Source organism: Schistocerca piceifrons, chromosome 5 (genome assembly GCF_021461385.2).
Source record: "Schistocerca piceifrons isolate TAMUIC-IGC-003096 chromosome 5, iqSchPice1.1, whole genome shotgun sequence".
Taxonomy (NCBI): Eukaryota; Metazoa; Arthropoda; class Insecta; order Orthoptera; family Acrididae; genus Schistocerca; species Schistocerca piceifrons.
Window position 1 is genome coordinate 373,644,601 of NC_060142.1, and position 21,331 is coordinate 373,665,931.

The 21,331-nt window shown below is 40.0% G+C and overlaps 1 protein-coding gene across 1 annotated transcript; it reads right to left on the bottom strand.

Annotated features, from left to right (window-relative positions):
* Positions 1-12,458: 12,458 nt before the first annotated feature.
* LOC124799000 (piggyBac transposable element-derived protein 4-like) lies at positions 12,459-13,816 on the bottom strand. Its single transcript, XM_047262536.1, is given in 5 exon segments — positions 12,459-12,710; positions 12,992-13,099; positions 13,354-13,541; positions 13,544-13,606; positions 13,609-13,816. Coding segments are annotated over 5 exon segments (819 nt in total).
* Positions 13,817-21,331: the final 7,515 nt, after the last annotated feature.

Sequence of the window (21,331 nt, forward strand, 5' to 3'; positions counted from 1 at the left end):
CACATTGATTCAAGGAAAAAACTTCCTGTTCAGCTTGATAGGAAGTTATTTTCTTCTAAGGCATTCCTAAGAATAACTTCGAGGAAATCATCTCTCTCACTCACGTGACGTGCGTCTTATATGATCTGAAACTGCAATTATTCAATGAATCAGTCTGACTTCAGACATTATTTGATAGGAAAGGTTTTCAGTGAATTTTTCTCTGCTCAAATCGCATATAACGAATGCTGCAAGTTATTGGTCCTCTAGATTTACCAGGATACTGCCGTTAGTATTTTTATAGCGACGCACAGTTCGTTGGGAAGGATGGCAGCTATATAATATATCTTGCTAAAAATATATTGGACCATTCCGTAATGATGATGCGAAGTTTAAGTGATGAGGGAAAGGACAAATGTATCAGTCTGAGGTAAGGGACTCTGATCCGGAAACACCGAGTCGAAAGTTCTTATACCTATGACACTTGACGTCTTCTACTGCAAGCTTTTTTGTTATGTCCCCACACTGTACGTTGACATATTACGCAGACGTAGTGTTTTTTTAGTTAAATGTGCTTATAGGGGTCGATGCCCTTTATTGTCGGCTTCTCTCTCTCTCTCTCTTTCTTTCTTCCTTTCTTTCTCTCTCCCTCTCTCTCTGTGTGTGTGTGTGTGTGTGTGTGTGTGTGTGTGTGTGTGTGTGTGTGGAATGGACATGTCAGCTTATCCTGTGCATGTTAAAGTTCCACAAGAAATTAAATTATTATATACATAATATGTATATGTGAGTCTATTACATAATGTCCAGTTTGCTCCATTCTCGCAGCCAGGTTTCGTGCTGGCGCACTGGCTGATTTGGCGGCAATAACTAGTTGCCAACGGTCAAAATGCTATATGCTACCGTTGCACGTGTGTGGACTAGTTTTCTTGGTGTTGATGTCATACTGGGGTGACACACTTTCACCTGAGTGCCACGTGTCGAAGAATTGCTGTGGCGTTTGTCTTCATTCTGGGTGCAGTGAGTGGGTGCTTATTGTTCAAAATCCGACGCTGTGGCATAAGACTCAATTTTTCCGTTGTACTCGCATTTTCAGCTGAGAGAAACCTAACCAACAGTATCCGTCGATGAGGTGAGTACCTGTATAGTTCACTTGTCCATGTATTAAGCCTTGTGAGCCACGATATTCAAAATTTGTTTCGTTGCACACGCATCTTCATGTCACCGTACTTGTTGAAAGACACATATAGCCGTCCAAAACATTGTATAAATTGCTTGTCTTTGAAATTCATTTCTTCGTATAGAGTTTGGTTTCCAATGAAAACAGCGACCTAACATCAGAATTTTCTACAATCGTGGACTGGGTGTTGTCTTCTTCATCATCATATCATCGTGACCGACAAGCAAATCGCCCAATGTGGCGACACCTGGAATAAGACTTCCATCTCGGCGGCCGAACTTCCCCGGCCGAAGTAAACGAAGTCAAGGAATTCTGTTATCTAAGCAGAAAAATGACCCATGACGAACGGAGCAAGGAGGCCATAAAAAGTAGACTAGCTCTGGCAAAAAGAGTATTCCCGGACAAGAGAAGTCTACTAGTATAAAACACAGGTCTTAATCTGACGAAGAAACTTCTGAGAATGTACGTTTGGAGAACGTTTATGTATCGAAGTGAAACTTGGATTGTAGGAAAACTGGAACAGAAGAAAATCGAAAAGGCTCAGATGTATTGCTATAGATGAATGTTGGAACTCAGATAGGCTGATAAGGTAAGGAATGAGGGGATTCTCCATGGAATCAACGACGAAAGGAATATACGGAAAACACTGACAAGAAGAAGGAACAAGGTGATAGGACATCTGTTAAGGCATCAGGGGATAACTTCCATGGCGCTAGAGGGAGCTGTAGAGGGCAAAAACTGTAGGAAAAAAAACAGAGATTAGAATATATCCAGCAAATAGTTGAAGACGCTTGTTGCAAGTGCTACTGTGAGGAGAAAAGATTGGAACAGGAGGGGGATTCGTAGCAGGCTTCATCAAATCAGTTAGAAGGCTAATGACTCACAAAAAAACCATATCAATTGTTCTTACTTAAGTATATCCATATATAGATGAGTCTTTTTAATCATATATAGAAGTGACATTATAGGATTTTTGTTTCTACAAAATATACGTTCATTTTATTTCCGTTTCCAGTGTGAGTTTTGTTTATTATCCAGTAATTTGTGCACAACAAATTGCGAAAAGAGTACGAATTATTGAATTTGTTTGAAGCTTTCTCCTTTTTAATAGAAATCAGTTCATTCAATTACTACAGTTTCAGTAGAAAACTAGGATGGTGAGCCGATGTTAGTGTTGCCGACGACAGATAGGTTGGCAAGGACTGCAGACGACCCTAGAGCCAGCATCGGACAGCAGGAAGCAGGATCATCCAGGAATGGTTTCCGGACTTAGCGGACAGAGCATCTCAAGGATAGGATAAAGAAGATCGTGTAAATGTACATCTTGGATGTATATATATACGAATTAGAACAGTTGCACACATAAACCACAAGTGTATACAGAAAGAAAAGCTCATAATAGTATACAACTGAATTGTTTTTCGAATTGTTACTAACCAGTATAAGGGGAGACCTGGCTATTGACGCCATGCCGGGTTATACCGCTACCTCACATGTAATGCAGGTCTTTCGAAGGAAATCCCGTGACAGGCGCTGGAATCTAGCGGAAAACCACCAAAGGGTTACCAGTTGCGTTCATGCTTGTATGAGAACTGATTTAGCGTGAGGAACGACATTCGTTTTTCTTAAAGATTTCTTCTAATATTTGGTTTGCAAATTATTGAGGTATGTCAATTTCGACTGAAAATAGATATGTAATGTTAGGGTATGTTCATTATGTATTTATTTAGGCAAATTTCAATGTCATAAGTTTTGTTTGTTACTTCTCCTTTTCGAAGTAGGTTACTTATGTTCACCACGTTAGCAAATAGGGTAACAGCGCCACCATATGATGGGGCTATGCCGCCACCCTGCAAAGGTGGTGGCATTAAGCCGGTTAATGCGTCATTACATTCGCGAAATTTTCATACAGTTTGAGATGCCTCTTTTACGGAGAAGGACTACAGTACGGGCACAGTGGACTCAAAAAGAGCTGCAGGCTACCATGCAGCAGGTTGCTAACGGAAAATCAGTTAAAACATAGGTCTAAGCTTCCAGATAAACTGAAAAATAAAAAAACTTCCAACCCCAATAGGGGTAGACCTCCAACTTTTAACGAGGAACAGGAAGCAGAACTGAAAAAAATGAGTCACTAGTGTAGCAATCTTTTTTTTTTTTTTTATTTACATTACAGGTCTGATGAGACGGTTGGGATACGATTTGGTAGTGGAACTTCAAATGAAGCATAACTTCTACCGAGATAGTAAAATGGCAGGGGAAGATCGGATATCATGATTTCGAAGGGGCAATCCTCAAATTTTCTTGCCCAAACAGTCTGCAACAAGTATTATCAGATTGGCTGGGTTCCATAAAAAGGTTGGATATAAAGGTATTTTTCAAAAGTATAGAATCAATTAAGAATAAATATAAATTTGAACCACCCAGAATATTCAACATGGACGAGACTGGTATTTCTTCAGTGCAGAAACCGGGTCATATTTTAGGGCCTAAAAGGACAAAAACAATGTTGGAGGTGTGGCCAGCTGGGAAAGAGGATGCAGTATTACGGATGTGCACTATATGAGTGCTTCTGGACGGTATGTTCTCCGACGTTCATTTTTCCCCAGATTAACGATGGCTCCCTTACTCGAGAGAGGAGGACCAGCTCATGTAATGGATCGTGTAATGTAGATCTTTTCCTTAATTGGCTAAAACACTCCAATAAATTCAATAAATTCACCAAGCCATCAAAAGAAGAGCCAATTCCGATATCACTCGATAATCATGGAAGTTACAATCGCTGGAATTTTGTCATCAAAACGGCATTTATATATTATCAATTTCACCGCATACGTTCCACAAAATACAGTTACAAGAGGTCACAGTTTTCGGTCCGCTGAAAAATGCTTTCAATAATGTGACAAATTCATCAGATAAAATTTATACAGAAAAATAACACCATATGATTCTGCTAACATATTCAATGTTGCATATATGAATGTGGCAAGAATCGAGAAAGGCGTTGCTGGATCTAAAAACACAGGAATCTTCCCAGTAAATGCAGATGAGTTTAAAGAAGAGGACTTTGCGCCATCTCAGACTGTATACTCTTTCGTGATAGATGACCATGAATTAAGAGCTAATCAGAAATTCACCTATTACTTTTACGTCATGTTACAATTATTTACATATTTATTTTTCCTGTCAGGTGAGAATTCATTGTTATTCAGGAAGTAATACTTCGTGCTCGGAACGTATATCAGCATACTTGGTATCCTTGTTAGCCATATTCGTATATGACAAGGCAATGCCACTCATTCATTTGACGATATGCAGTTCAATAACTTTCAGTATGCGAAATAACACATTACAAACACCAATACGTACAGAATGAGATTTTCACTCTGCGGCGGAGTGTGCGCAGATATGAAACTTCCTGGCAGATTAAAACTGTGTGCCGGACCGAGACTCGAACTCGGGACCTTTGTCTTTCGCAGGAAAGTGCTCTACCACCTGAGCTATCAAGCACGACTCACGACCCGTCCTCACAGCTCTTCTGTCTCGGTCCGGCACACAGTTTTAATCTTCCAGGAAGTTTCACCAATACGTACGGATACTAGTCTCACCAAAAGGAGACAGAAGGAAATAAACCCTCACGGCAAAATTAACTGGTGAAAATCCATTTATTTGAGACCCGTGCATGAAATTCTACACTACCTCTTATTTGATTATTTGTTCATAGAAAATAAGTAGAAAATACAGACACACAACCATTTTTTTAAGATAGTAAATAATAAATCAACAACTATTCAGATGTGATACCATTCACTTACTGAGAGCAAAGAGCAAATATATATCTACACGTCTATAGACAACGGAAACCTAAATACCATGTGCTTTTCTAAGTTTGCATGTCCCTTGAAATTTTTGGGTAAGTATTATCAGGACTTCGTTTATTATGTAAGTTTCAAAAATTCCAGCTAGTGGAATTATTTTAGCACATTAAGAACGATGTTGATATCTGCAAATTAACACTAATCAATAAAATCCTTATTAGCTACCGAGCGAGGTGGCGCAGTGGTTAGACACTGGACTCGCATTCGGGAGGACGACGGTTCAATCCCGCGTCCGGTCATCCTGATTTAGGTTTTCCATGATTTCCCTAAATCGCTCCAGGCAAATGCCGGGATGGTTCCTTTCAAAGGGCACGGCCGACTTCCTTCCCCGTCCTTTCCTAATCCGATGCGACCAATGACCTCGCTGTCTGGTCTCCTTCACCAAAATCAACCAACAACAACCAACCTTATTAGCTAATGTTTGCAACACTTCATGCTACATCAGATAGTCACAGCAAATATAATCTATCAGATCATTACAAAATTATGATTTTCTCTTAATATATAGTCATTTCAGGTACTTACTACTTCCTTACAGTTTCCTTCCACTGAGTAAAGAACACCTTATATTCAGTGATCACACTAAGATCCTTATCAATTTTGATTATATTACTTCCTCTCCTATAATTTACATAGTGCCAACATAGTTACTTTATGGTAGCAAAAGGTAAAAAACAAGCTATACCAGATTATAATTCATCACTTAGCTCACTTCCACTGGAGATGGTTCATTACTGTTGTAATTATGAGGTGGGAAGATTACTTTTCCTTATATCGTATTAGAAGAATGAATGCTATGAATGAAGAATACTTAAGTTTTACGTCCAAGGCTTCAGATACACAAACTTATCTTAGTATTCAGCATTTTATAGCTTTTAATTTTATAAGTGTCTGCAACGTCACTTGCCTATCCTGTTCTCTGAGAATGCTAATATTTAGCCTTTAGTTCATGTGAACAAATTACTTCCTTCTACATGAAACAGCATTTGTTTAATTATTTATGTATATTTCACAAAAATTGTTGTATTCCTGTTTATTTATCCGTCACTTAAATCCATACTTGGTGGAATGTCGACTCAATTGTCCCTTTCTAGATCACAAAATCCCGACCAAACTGAATTTAACTACCAATTAGGATCGTGCCAACCGACTCCGATTTTCCTTAATAAACCTAGTCTGATATTACACAAGTCGTAACACACTTCTTCAGTGACCAAGACAAGTGCATTCGGCATGACGGCACTGATTGGGTTTCCGCCACATCTTATCTTATTAACATAATGCAGGCCATGTTCTGCGTGCTGGGTTAACACAATACCGCCATCATCAGTTTTGTCACCGGCTTGACATTTTCGTATTGAGACGGGCCGCAGCAACAAAACTGTAAGTGTAGCGGAGAAAAGTGACCCATCTGCTCAGTGACGTTTGTCACCTGACTAGCCACACAATTTTGTTTCTGAATTATGGTAATAAAATCATTAAAAACCGCCTTGTTTTTTAACTACAGTATTAAAATCTTTAGCTAAACTGTCTATCCGATTTGACGTGTTCATTCGACAAATCACCTACTTCGCTCATCAGACTACGTATCGTAGTTTCTAGTCTGTAAGATTTGCGCAATAGGATGTTGTGCCCTAGCATTAGGTGCACTAATAGTTCCGCCTGTATAAGCTGACATTAACTCACATGCTGTAGCGTTAAGTTTATTTACATTCGCACTGGCCAGTTCGCCCTCTGGTATCCGATCAACACATTTTCTATACTTAATGACTCCATCATAGTGCTCTGACTTGTAGTTTTAGCAGCATTACTGTACAAGGACAACTGGTTGTAGTTACAGCTGATCGTATGCGATTACCACGTAAACAAGTCACAGATGGTGTTCAAGTGCAACACAACGTTATTGATGAAAAATATTTTTTTTTTTTGTAACTGTTCATCGTTACTACAAATTACGCTCCCTTATTGCCCACACAATACATTAAATTGTTTTATATTTACAGTGATGTTCTCAGTCGCCAGTGTAACACTCGTTATATGTCATCTGAGCAGAGAAAAATTTAATGAAAATCTTTACGATCGAATAATGTTCAAACTTAGACTGATTCATTAACGAATCGCCGCTTCAGATCACATAAGAAGGAGTCACATAAGCGAGTCAGACAATCACCTTGAAATTATTCATAAGAGTTGTTAATCAATACATTGAACAGAAAGTATTTTTCGTGGAATAAACAGTCTTGATTGAAAGAATTCTATGACAGCGAAATTTAAAATTATAAGTGCACCAATGTCTGTTCCCAAACGCACATCTGACTTCGTCAAATAAAAATATGTACGTTCTATGCTGCAAATATAAATAATTATCTCAATGACATGACCTCAATGGCCAGTAAACGGATCTCCACCAAGACAGCTAGTTCTGTTCACCAAAAACCTACAAATTGTTAGTTGAGCTGAACTATTAAAACAAAATAATAGGATTGAAATGCTGTACCACAACAGAGAACCTTGTCTTCATCATAACTTACGATTTAACGTAACTTAGATGGACAATATGTCCGTTCAGTCACAAGCAAGAGGTAAAGATAAGAACCACTTACAAGAGAGACCTAAAAAAAGAAGCGAAATCGACATAGATTCTCTTTTGTTGTTCGTGGAGATAAGGAGTCAGTGTGGTTGTGTTTTAAGTCCAGTTAGCATCCGAGTCCTTTGTTCTTAATAGTATTACTTTCACTTCAATAAAACAACGCTATAATTTCGAACTGAGTTTTACAAACTAGGAAAGAAAAGAAGTGTCATTGCGTCCTTAAAGTCTTCAATGTATCCTATCGAGAAACGACTTTACCGCACCCAAAAGATGGACTCAGGCTCAAGAAATGAAGTGCGCAGTACATAGCATCTTACATCAAACGCGTTTTAAAGATTTTTAAAGCTTGAACAAGACGATTTGTGTTGTGTAACACACTTAGACAACAACTCTGTTATGTACGTGCCTTCTAGGCAGTAATCACCTTGAATACGAGACAATGAAGAAAAACAGGTTCGGGATCTGCTGGACACTAACAAAAGATCTCTACTATAATCCAGCAGAAATCAAGCATTCAACTTTACAAAGGAATAAACTTTGGGCGAACGTAAAAACTCCATTTCTATAACTGTAGCATTATATGACGTGGTGAATGAACTTGTACCGGGCGCCTGTGTCATGATGCAAAATGTATCATATCCCCATATGCATCCCTATCACGTAGCCATGTCCATATCGTGTATTTTGTTTGCGAAGACGAGTCATGTATGAAATTGGAAGAAAAATAAACTTGTTGTAATACATAGAACAACTCCAAGCCATACAAGTTTAGCAGAAATCTTCAGACTTGACTTCGGACTTGATCCAGGAGCGAAGAACAACAGCTATATGTACGTTATTGCAGTGCCTATGTTGTTCAGAAGTACGAAGCATGCATGTTCAAGGAACACTGCAACGTACTTCTGAATAACACAGGTTCGGGCAATAGCGTGTTTATCTGCCGACACTGGACAAGCAACTTTCATTTTAAAGAAATGTCTTCCCTGTACATGAATATACGCAATGAATGTGCGAGTGCAGGTCGTAGACACATCGTTGGAGACGTATGCAAGTTTTGGTCTGGCCCTGAATCCTGCACGAACAGTTAACGGGAAGGTGATCTCTCGCGGTAAGCGGGAAATCTGGTTTGTGTCCCAGCCTAGCACAAATTATCATTGTCATCATTTCATTGCACAACTTATTGTTGTCCATAATCGTAACTATATAGACTATGGATATCAGGACAATCTTTGTATTGTAGTATTACCTCAAAAATTCCAGATATAAAAAAATGTCCCCAATTCACATATGAAGGGTATCAAAGCATGAAGAGGTACAACAACGAAAAATGCTACAACCGTTCCCTGAACTTTTAAATGTTTGTTATCCCGTGAGGAAAGCTAACATACTTGCTATGAGGATTAGTAATGTCTTAGGATTACGCTCAATGGAAAGCCAAATTATTGTAATTACTACATTTAGTAGATGTTTAGTATTATTTTAGCATGAGAAAGCTTTTAAGAATAATTTCAAGTATCGAGGGGATGGTGACCGCATCATTTACCTCCTTTGATGGTGTCAGTGCACCTACGAGGAGTAGTCACGAATTTATTGTTATTTGAGTGCCATAATCATACAAGAACTGTTTTAAGGCATACCAATGAAGAATTATTGTGACATAGCTTGTATTACAATGCAAATAACAGTGAATATTTCTTTGTCGTATTTGCTTCAGTAACGCGAAGAACAACTCCACAATAGTCGAAGGTTAAATCAGCGAGTAGAAGGAACAGTGGAAGGGGAGAAAGGAGACGAAAAATAATGGTCTCTTGGTTGCCACTGCTGGCTGTTAACGCTGTAATGCCCTCAGATTTTTTATTTTTTTGTTTTATTTTATTTATTTATTTATTTATTTGTAGTCTAAATACCTCGAACAGCTTTGTGATTCAAATATGGATAGTGCTTTTTGCGTCTGTAGCATTCAGTGAGTAATATCTGTCTTCTGGGAAGCGCGAAATGGACAGTACCTCAGGGAATTCAGTTTTCATTGACTTCAGGATTCCTAACCTGATAACTGGTTGGCTGCGCCTCTGGGCGTGCTTCAGTGACTCTTTTCCGGCGCAGCAGTGGATCGTTGTGATAAAAGAAAGGGAGATCTTGGCTTAACCGCTTGGGTCACGAATATGATAGAGACTTCTACAAGAAAAGCTCACTCTCAAGTTGTCCTGTGTAGATGGCTGTTGAGACGAAACTGTCGTTAGTAGGAAACCTCTGGAAGGCCTGGGAACCTTTAATTCCCTAGCTACTCGCGATTCGTCCAAGAAGTATAAATCAGAGTCACGTAGCGGCTACGGTGGTCCTTTGCACAGTATTAATACACATAGCCCTGAAATGTCTATCAATGCCATGGAAGAAACTGCGTTTAACAGACCACATCTTGTGGTTAACAACGTTCCCAGTGTTATTAAACATATGGAAGGTACATTTCTACATAACATACATGCAAGGGAAATAAAATCCTTTTAGGTGCTGCGTAATGGAAGACGCCCTATCGAGACAGTGAAACCTACCCGTCAAAGACACTGTTATTTGTTAAGTCACTTGGAGAATATGCTGTAAACAGCGGCCGCACAGTCATTTAATTACATTGAAAGTACAAACTCTGGGATATTTTTAATAATATATCCAGACAATTGCAATAGGAATGGGAAGGCGGAGATACCACCAAGGTAAATAATACAATGAAGCGAGAAGACAGAAGAATGCATTTTGACATCTAATGCACCAACGCTGTGCGTCAAAACCTTGCTCACACCGTCATGGTTTGCAAAGAACAGCCTGCGTGAGAAAGATGCGGTACGGCTACCCACTAGTCCGGTACTCAATGCACTGCTCCGCACCGTGCGTTAATCGCTCCCTAAATCATCCCGTTTGGAGCACAGAACGCCCGGTATTAAAAAAAATAATCCAGGACATTAATGTTACGTAACACGTATGCTAATCTGAGGCGAAGAGGACATTTAAGGCCACACAGCCACCTACTTTGGTGAAGTCATTTGCATCAGGAATGAGACAGCCTGTACTAAATGCTGGTGTTAGCTTCCAGACATTGACACCTAATCAAACCACAATTTGCACATGTAATTGTAGCTGAAAACCTGTATCATTGGTTAAACCAAAACATATGCTTACAACAGAAAGAATACCTGCAACAAAATTTAGGAACCATAATACGCCTCGCAGTAGGGATAAAAAGAGAAAGAAAAATAATTTTCTGTCAAAATAACCTTACTAATTTCTTGATCGTTTGGCACTTGAATCTTCGCACAGCCTTGCCCTTGGTTACGAAGCAGGATGGGTTATCTTTGCAGGTGGATTGAGGACAGTGGAAATGATGATTCAGCGGCGTTTTGCTAACAATATGTACTGATTCTTGGACTCTTGACACAATGTTCAAACACAGCAAATTGATAGTTCAGTGTCCCATTTACGTTACTGAATATTCATCTTTGCTATTCTCTTTCAGGCACTGCTCTCTCTGGCAGGTCAATCCATAATGGGGTGTGGTCATTTGAGCAAAAGTCATCGACCTCTTCATATTGAAAAGCGTGTAGGAGAACTGGAGACCATAATGAGAGATCGATAGCAGTAAACGACTCAGTTGAACGTGATCTAGTGGCCATTGTTGACTACTTTTCGATCACTGGGTCCCGCGTTCGATTCCCGGCCGCGTTGGGGATTTTCTCTGCCCGGGGAATGGGGGTTTGTGTTGTCCTCATCATTCCATCATCACTCATGAAAGTGGCTGCACTGGACTGTGTACAGTGTACGGGCGCTGATGACCGCACAGTTGAGCGCCCCACAAACCAAGCACCATCATCATCAACGACTCTGTTGGAGTGCTGAGTTGTATGCTCTGCCCCCTCTTCAATAGACATACACACTCTCAGTTGCTCTACCCCAGGAAAGGTGGTTGCTGAGGAACAGTTCGTTATATCCCCAACTTGGGGGGGGGGGGGGAGGGAGGGCATGGTCTAGATCTTGATCTGGTGACGAGTACTGTTCAGAGAATGCTTGTAGACTGGTGACGAGGGAGAGATACGAGGAGTAGTACACTGCTTACAAAAACAGCTACTCCTCCTTTAGCTGCCTCCACTACGCTCGTCCTTTCTGTGGTGTCCATTAGCATGTAACGTAGGTGCATCAAAGAGTTTAAAATGGGTTTCTAAAGAAATATACATGTAGGTCTTTACTGTGGTAGAAGTGTGAATCATACGTTGAACCCAAAATGTTAAGAAGAAGAGACTGCAGTTGACTGTGGCTGCAGATGTGTTTGCGGTAACTTAAGGCAGTTGGTGAGGCGCTCAGGTAGACGTTCACATCCATATTATGGCTGTCGTCTGATCATGGCTGTCGTCTTTTGGCTGTGTACTAGGTCTACTTGAAATGTATATTTTATAGCCCAGCCAGAGAAACGGTATGTTGGAAAGGGTGGAATATTTCGTCAGATCTACCGCCGTCTTAGTCAGGCCTTCTGAGGCCACACAATGGGCCAGGGAGGGGCAGTTAAGGTTTCAGTTCCTCCAGTTATGAAGAATACAAGTGTCAAATTTCGATGTGGGAACTGGATTCTACATTATCTGTGGTCACGAAAACGTTACGGCAGTCTGCTCCGCTGCAGTGGCGCCACTGAACGCTGCACTGACGCCACTGATTGGTGCAGCGTGCCGCAAACTGTGCAGATTGCACGCCAGTAAGCTGAAGAGCAGGTTACCTTATAAAGTGTTAGTTAACAATATATTTGGAGATTTTACAAGTATTATAAACAAAAACGCAATTTACGATAATTCAAAAATTCTTAATAATGTAATTCAGTATGATAAATTTGAAAACAAGGGTCAACACGCAAACCAACATTACAGTTTTTACACTCGGATTCTCGTCGTCTGTCTTTTGCACTGCAAACAACACACTTTCTATTTCGGTTTCCTCGTACCGATTTGTAAACCGAAGGAAAATGTCTGTCTATTAATCTCAATGGATGATTACTGCCTGTTGAGTGTTGACGTTCTATATTTCGATGATACATTTCCAGTATTTCCCTAATTAACTGCAATTGAAATTTTGACATGGATACCGGTTCTTTGCCCTTGTGTTTATAAAGGTAATAGGTCGTCGTGCGACTAGGGCCTCCCGTCGGGTAGACCGTTCGCCGGGTGCAAGTCTTTCGATTTGACACCACTTCGGCAACTTGCGCGTCGATAGGGATGGAATGATGATGATTAGGACAACACAACACCCAGTTCCTGAGCGGAGACAATCTCCGACCCAGCCGAGAATCGAACCCAGGCCCTTAGGATTGACTTACTGTCGCGCTGACCACTCAGCTACCGGGGGCGGACTATAAAGGTAATAGGCATTCCACACACAAATATCCAACAAGTGAAAGAAATATCTGCGACACCATTTCAGAGATTTGTGTGTTGATTCCGCAGTGCTTATAATCATACCAGCTTCATCAACTGCCACCGTTGAATTATTATAATCCAATACACATACAGGTTTCTGGATAACATTTTTCCCACCGTGCTTGATTATTGTATAAATTCATCAGAGTTCATGGTAGAAAGCATATAGAGTTATTTTTTATCCATCCACTTTATGAGTATTAAATTTTTGTATCATCGAGAGGTTGCCTATCATCTTTTTAATTGTTCATCAGTTTTAGGTAATCCTTTCCTTCTCTTTCTTACGGTCTCGCACTCATTTGTGCAGTTACTGTGTAGCATTCTAGATAAAGCTGGACTGTAATACCAATTATCTACGTAAACGGTATGGTCCTTTCCTAAATAGAGCTTCATAAGTGCTTCAGCTATTGTTCCCGTCTTCCCAGTATCCTTATTTTTGGTATCCACCAGGGTAGATGATCCGGCATAAACAAATCTTGCACAAATCCTGTCTCACAGTCACAGAGAACAAAAGATTTTATTCCAAATCTCTTTCTGACGGGATGTATTGTTTGAAAGAAAGGCGCCCTTTGTATAACAGTAAACTTTCGTCTATACACAGCTTTTGGAATCGTTGAAATGAGTGACTAAATTTTTTTCGTAATAAATCAATGACGTTCCGTATTTTGTACAAACGATCATTGGTAGAACCAACATCATGCTTGAAATGTAGCATTCGTAATAATTTGAAATAGCGGTCTCTAGCCATTACTCATCCAAAAATATCGTTACGCAGAAGGTTGTCTTTACTCCAATGCTCTACTAAAGATAACTTCTTGTTGCGCGTCATTAAAAATGATTTAGCAAAAAAACAGTATAATTCGGCTACTCCAATTCCTTCTTAATTGTTTATGTTACTATTATCTTTCCCAGACCAATATTGATTTATTTCATTTGCAATTAACTCTACGAGATCTTCAGAGACAAAAAGCTGAAAGTAATCTAAGATTTTCGGTGATCTAGTTATGTTTATTTTATCACTTGAACTTTCTAACCAAAACTTATGTATTTTAAGCACAAGTATTTCTGACTTCCATATTTCACGGTCAGTGTTAATGGATTCAATATTCTCCGCTTCTGACTCTGAAGTACTACATACAGCTATTCTTTTCTTAGTTTTTGTAGGTGATGTAACAATATGTTGATTTTCATTATCTGGATCATTTTCTGAACCAGTGGGTCCGTTAACGAATAGAATTCTTTTTGAACTCCTCTGTAGCATTCTGAAACGGAGGTCAAATATATTACAAAACTAAAAGTAGCTAAAAACACAATTTTCAAATGAATGTTACGAGCCTGAAAAAATTAAGAACTGTTTTCCAATGTTCTGTAGTGCTTGAAGAAAGATTTATGCTGACGCCGTCTATATACGTTGCTCGTATACACACATCAGCGCGTAAACGCCGGCAACTTCGGCGCTCGTACACACGGAGCAACGCATGGATGCCGGCTAAATATTGTGCTCGTAATGAAAGGGTTAAAGTATGTTAGAGCACTACACACGGTGAAACAAAGAATTTCTCCTTGGCCTTTTTCACTTCATTTGAGCATCAGGACACTTCCCCCACTCGTGGTAAGAAGCCATTTTAATTCTGCTTTAAAATCTAGGAATGACCATACATACTAGAGTAGTTATCATAATGTTGACCCGAATAACTGTGAAGGAAAGACATGGAGAGGATGATAGACCAGCTTTCTAGATCTTATAATCCAAACATCTTTCAATGTGGGTTCAGGAAGTATCAGCCCACCTTTGATAACCTGATCCTCCTGTAAATTGGCTATAAGACATCATTTTTAATACCTAATAGGTATTTTTTTACACCAAAACGGCCTATGTTACTGCATGGAGTACAGTATCTTCCCTGAAGTACCTCCCCTCCCCATGTTATTTTAAGTATCATATCCATGACGTATTCTTTGAATGTTTTGAACAATTTAATGATGAAGAGAAGTTAGCTTGGAAAAATATATAACAGGTACTGAACGTGATGTAAGACGAAAACAAGAAAAAGCATAAAAAATAATGAAACATTTAAATAAAGAAGATAAGAACAATCTGCAAATACACACAATATCTGAATCTAATTAGTTAGAATACTATAAAACACTCTGGACGGATGTGCGAAATACATAGGTGGTTCTGTCTGAATCAGGCAGGAATGTAGGCTTAATAACGTTGAAGGAACTATAATCCGTTCATCATAAGAATAAACCTGATGTAAACATTGCACTACGTATTCTTCCGTGTTTGCTGGAACCTCATTGGATTTCTGTTTCAAGTGGGACTGCAGCCAAGCTGTCTCGAGTGCTGCCAAGTACAGTAATAAGGGTACGTTTTGTGCGGCGCGTTACGCGCACATCGACTTAGCGATAATACGGGACAACAGCTTTACCGGTGCATTTAACTTGGACAGCACTGACCGGTCAACTGGTACAGCTGGCCAGCTACATTTCACACGTAAAAAGAGACGAGAAGAGGAGCAATACAGTTTCGAATGTCATGTAATTTTTAACCAGAATTGAATAATACACTGCAAATCTCCCACAATACGCTCTTTAACAACTAGACGAAAACCGCAGCACGTTATCGTATTTAGCTAACGTACTATTTTAATTAAACACAAGAATGATGAAAATTCCTGACTTAATCACAAGGTAATTTTTCTGAATAAGCCGTGCGTCAGAAAATATAGAAGGATTTTACTGTATAGTTAAATATTGAAGCTACTGAAGGTATTACTTACAATCAGTGGTCTGCTAATCTCTTAGTTCCTTCCTTATCCGAACCCGTGAAATACGTTTCAGTTCTGGAAGTGTCACCTGCTACGTTGATAACGAGCCTATCAACAACAGAATCCACGAAGCCAACCAGGTGCAGAATTTTCTCTTCTTCTTTTATGACGAGCCGTTCTGTATCCTGACAGCGTTCGGCAGTGAAGTGTGAAAAAGCTGCGTCGTTTAGTTCCGGTATGTCTGACAGCTTAACAGTCTTGTTACTTCTCGGGCCAAACCCCGCAGCTTGGATCCAGATCAGTTCTGTTGGGTTGATATTGTACTGATACAGTAGCAAATGTAAAAATGCAGCATTTGTATGATGTGCTCGATGCTGTGAAAAAGATTGTTTTTCATGTTTCAATGATACTTATCTATCTCCGTGGTATAAAACGATGGACATAGTTCAAATAAGGAGGATTTGGTTTTTCGTTTTTGCTTTAAAAATTAAATTGCTAGCTGTTTTAATTTAAACAACTTTTCTGAACAGTTTTTCACAAAACATCGATAATTATGAATTTGTATTTGGAATGAAAACAGGAATTTCGCTTCCAATATGTAATTAGAAACAAGGAGACGTGCATTATTCATAAAAAAATGATGAGTTTTATAATTACGAGATGTAGGTATTTAAAACTGAACGAGAAATAATTAAGGATGCGGGGGAGGTTTGAACCAACGCATGAAAAAAACATAACTAACGCACATTCCATTATGCTACCGACTACGCAACACATTCAACGAAAGCTTGTGTATCAACTGCATTATATAACGCTGAGAAAACTTCGAATCCAATTATCTCCGTAAATTTATAAGAAACGAAAAGAATAGCTATTTCTCGGCACTTTTTAATCGTGTTCCATGCGCATGTTTCACTACGGAGCAGAAAGCAGCCTCAGCCATTTTTCATACTGTGCATTAACAGCGCGACAGGGCACAACGCTGCAGAGGCTGTGACTACACATGATTTTTTAAATAAAAACTACGTAGCTAAAGCGCGATTAAGAAAAACGTTGATAGCTGTTAATACATTTGAAAATCTTAAAGTTTCATTTAACGCAACTTAGTATTAATATATCTAATACATAATTAGAGCCTACCTCCAAGAGCGTAACAACACCAGTGTACTTGTGCTACAACTTCTGACCAATCATCGTGTTTGTGTTAGTTTACATCAGGTTTATTTTTATGATGAACTGATTATACAGGTCGCAGTAACGTTTAGCAAGAACAGGAATACCCCACAGTATGACAAAATCAATACAGAACTGATAAAACATGAATGAAATTTTGCAAAAGCAAGTTTTTTGCCCCATTTATAAGAAAGGTAACGGACATGACTGTCAAAACTACAGAGGTTCTGAATTCATGTTATAATTGTATGCTAAAATTTTAACAAAACGACTATCTCCAATCACTGAAATTGTACTATCTGATGCCCAGCTTGGTGTTCAAAAAGGCAGATCATGTTCAGACTGTATCTTCACCATGACAAAACCAACAGAAAAACATTGTGAATTCAATTTGCCAGCTTTTCTTGCCGTCATCGACTATAAAAAGGCCCTTGATAAACTAAATCGAAACCAACTGTAAGAAATCTTTAGAAACATAGGGATTCTATCCCATGAGAGCTATACATGGTTTATATACGAATAATAAAATACATACAAAAATAGATGGCAGTAGATATAATATGGTTAAAATGAACCTATGGAATTGTCAAGTGCGTCCCCTTTTTTCCTACTCTTTTTAATACTTACATCGACGATGTAATCAGAGCTTCGTAACAGACAATAAAACATTTAAAAATTAACGATATGGATGTTGGTGCAATACTTTTTGCTGAACAGCAAGTAGTTATTAGAATGAAAATTATTTACATGAAGCTTAACTTAAGTAAAATAACCAGAGAATAAAATCTGAACATCTCCCATCGCAAAGACGTAATCAATAGCATTTTTAGGACACCAGCCCATGCGAGTTAAGATTGAAGTTGACAAGCAGATCATAGAACAAATTAATACATTTAAATATTTAAGGTGCTGTAATACGTAAAGGGCAAACAATGGAATACCAAAGGAGTTAGACCTATCTATTTCTGTGGAATTTTGCGCATAACACTGGGAAAGAATGTCCACAGAGATGTTGTATTTACGTTCTATAAGGTTGTGGCTATATCATCACTGCTCTATGAATGCAAAAACTGGACTAAGAACAGAACAGAAGAGAACAGAAGCATGTTAAATTGATTTTCTTAGATACGTGGCTGGATATACTTTGATGGATAAAAAGAGTAATGATGATATCCGAGCTGAACTGAATATGCAAAACATAATTTACATAACAAAATAATATCAGTTAAGATGGAAAGAACATACAGAGCGTATGTCAGATGCAAGAATCACTGAAGCCATAAAACAACACAAACCAATAGCCAAAATATCTTTAGGAAGATCAAGGAGACGGAATGGATCAAAAGGTCCAGTCCTTGATGTATATGTATATGTAATGACGAATGATGTCCCTCAAGATAGTGATTTAAGTGGAACTGTCTTTGCCATAACTACTAATACACACATCAAAAAAGTTTTGCATCACCTCGGTTCCCCGAACTCCTGAAGATAGACGTTGATTGTGGATATTGTATCAAAAAAGACGCAGTCCATTTGACTGTTCAGAGATGTCACTAAATCCGCTCAAAATGTAAACAAACATACATGAGCAGCGCCAATTAGACGGAGGGGTCCAACAGCCGATCAGTTCCAGTCATTCCACCACGAAGGAGGTACACAGCTCATGTTGTCTGTAGTTTAACCATGCCTAGACGTCAATATCGCGGTTCAACAGCGTCCGCATTCTTAATTTGTGCCAGGAATGGCTCTCAACAAGGGAAGTGTCCAGGCGCACTCGGAGTGAACCAAAGCAATGTTGTTCGGACATGGGGAAGATACAGAGCGACAGAAACTGTCGATGACATGCCTCGCTCAGGCGCCCAAGGGTTTCTACTGCAATGTATGATAGCTACCTATGGATTATGGCTCGCAGGAACGCTGACAGCAACTCCACCATGTTGAATAATGCTTTTCGTGTCGCCACAGGACGTCGTGACACGACTCAAACTGAGCGCAATAGGATGCATGATGCGCAACTTCACTCCCGACGTCCATGGCAAGGTTCATCTGTGCAACCACAACACCACGCATCGCGGTAAAGATGGGCCCAACAACATGCCGAACGGACCGCTCAGTATTGGCATCACGTTCTCCTCACTGATGAGTGTCGCATATGCCTTCAACCAGACAATCGTCGGAGACATGTTCGGAGGCAACCCGGTCAGGCTGAACGCCTTAGAAACACTGTCCAGCGAGTGCAGCAAGGTGGAGGTTTCATGCTGTTTTGGGGGGCATTATGTGAGGCCGACGTACGCCGCTGGTGGTCATGGAAGGCGCCGTAACGGCTGTACGATACGTGAATGCCATCCTCCGACCGATAGTGTAACTATATCGGCAGCATATTGGCGAGGACGACAATTCGCGCCCCCATCTTGTGAATGATAACGACATGGCTCGACTATAGTGGCCAGCACGTTCTCCAAACATGAACCCCATCGAACATGTCTGGGATATTTTGAAAATGGCTGTTATGGACGACCGACGTGACCCACCAACCACTGTGAGGGATCCACGCCGAATCGCCGTTGAGGGTGGGACAATCTGGACCAACAGTGCCGTGTTGAACTTGTGGATAGTATGCCACGACGATTATAGGCACACATCAATGCAATAGGACGTGCTACTGGGTATTAGAGGTACCGGTGTGTACAGCAGTCTGGGCCGCCACTTCTGAAGGTCTCGCTGTATGGTGGTACAATATGGTATTCAAGTGCCACTAAGCACTATGGGACTTAACAGCTTAGGTTGTCAGTCCCCTAGACGTAGAACTACCTAAACCTCACTAACCTAAGGACATCACACACATCCATGCCCGAGGCAGGATTCGAACCTGCGGTCATAGTAGCAGCGCGGTCCCGGACTGAAGCGCCTAGAACCGCTCGGCCACAGCAATGTGTGGTTTTCATGAGCAATAAAAATGGTGGAAATGATGTTTATATTGATCTCTACTCCAGTTTTCTTTACAGGGCGGTCCCGGACTGAAGCGCCTAGAACCGCTCGGCCACAGCAATGTGTGGTTTTCATGAGCAATAAAAATGGTGGAAATGATGTTTATATTGATCTCTACTCCAATTTTCTTTACAGGTTCCGGAACTGTTGGAACCGAGGTGATGCAAAACAGCAGTAACAAGTCTTGTCCAGCGTTAATGCTTTGTGTACTTCTCTGTCTTTTTCCTGCCTTCAGTCTTCCAACAGCAACCGATTTTCTGCAGCAGGCAGTTGAAATGTTAGAGGAATATGTGGAGAGAAAAGGTTTCAGTTTTTCAAGAGAAAAGAGTTTGTGTGTCCTTTTTAGCAGTTCATATTGTGTTTTTAACTTTCGGAGTTGAGGACAAGGAACGTTCTTAGGTTTCTAGGTCTCGCCTGCTTTAATTTAATACCTGAAAACATAGTCCCTTAAAGCACCAGATATTATAAAATATATAATTTATCGGTAATGGGGAGCAGATCCAACCTGTTGGCTCCAGTTTTATAGAGCCTTCGTGTGACTTTGGCTCCATTACGTGTTAAAGGTCTTCCATTTAAAAATGACGGACCTGTGCAAAACAAGGAAATTAGGCCATTGGACCAGTTTGAACCAATCCTACACCCACTTCTATGCCAGTGTCGGAGCCGATCTTCACTTTTCTATTAAAGACGCCCAGAATTACTTTGCTTTTGACAAATTTAAAAAGAAAGAGACACTCCATATTTTACTTTTAAATTATGTTATATTGCTTTCTGAGTAGATATTAAAATCTTAATAAAATCTTAATACGATATATACCGACGGTTTGAAGCAACGGCACGTTCAGAGCTTTCAGTGGTGTTCCCCGAAGGCGTCTTCAGGATCAGCCTTCCCAGTCACGAGCAGGCTCTAGAGCAGATGCGGCATCATGGACACAAAACGATTGTCCTCTCCGTCGATTTCCTTGGTGTCCGACAGACACTGCACTAGAGAAAATGACGTGAAAGATATAGAATACCCATCTCCTCCCTCAACAGGAGAGGAAATATGTATCGTTATGATATCCACCAGACCACACGTCAAACTGAGAAAAGGAGTAAGCGGATGAAGTAGCCAAAGTATCTTTCAGGACTGAAATGTGACACACAGTGCGTGTGTGTGTGTGTGTGTGTGTGTGTGTGTGTGTGTGTGTGTGTGTGTGTGTATGTGTGTGTTTGTATAGTGGGCTGTAATCACGTTGTTGATTCACAGAGCCAAGTAACTCTGGGAGGAGGAGGGACTGACTGTAGTCACCGAAGCCAATCAGCCGACCGTAGGGTACCTCACACCA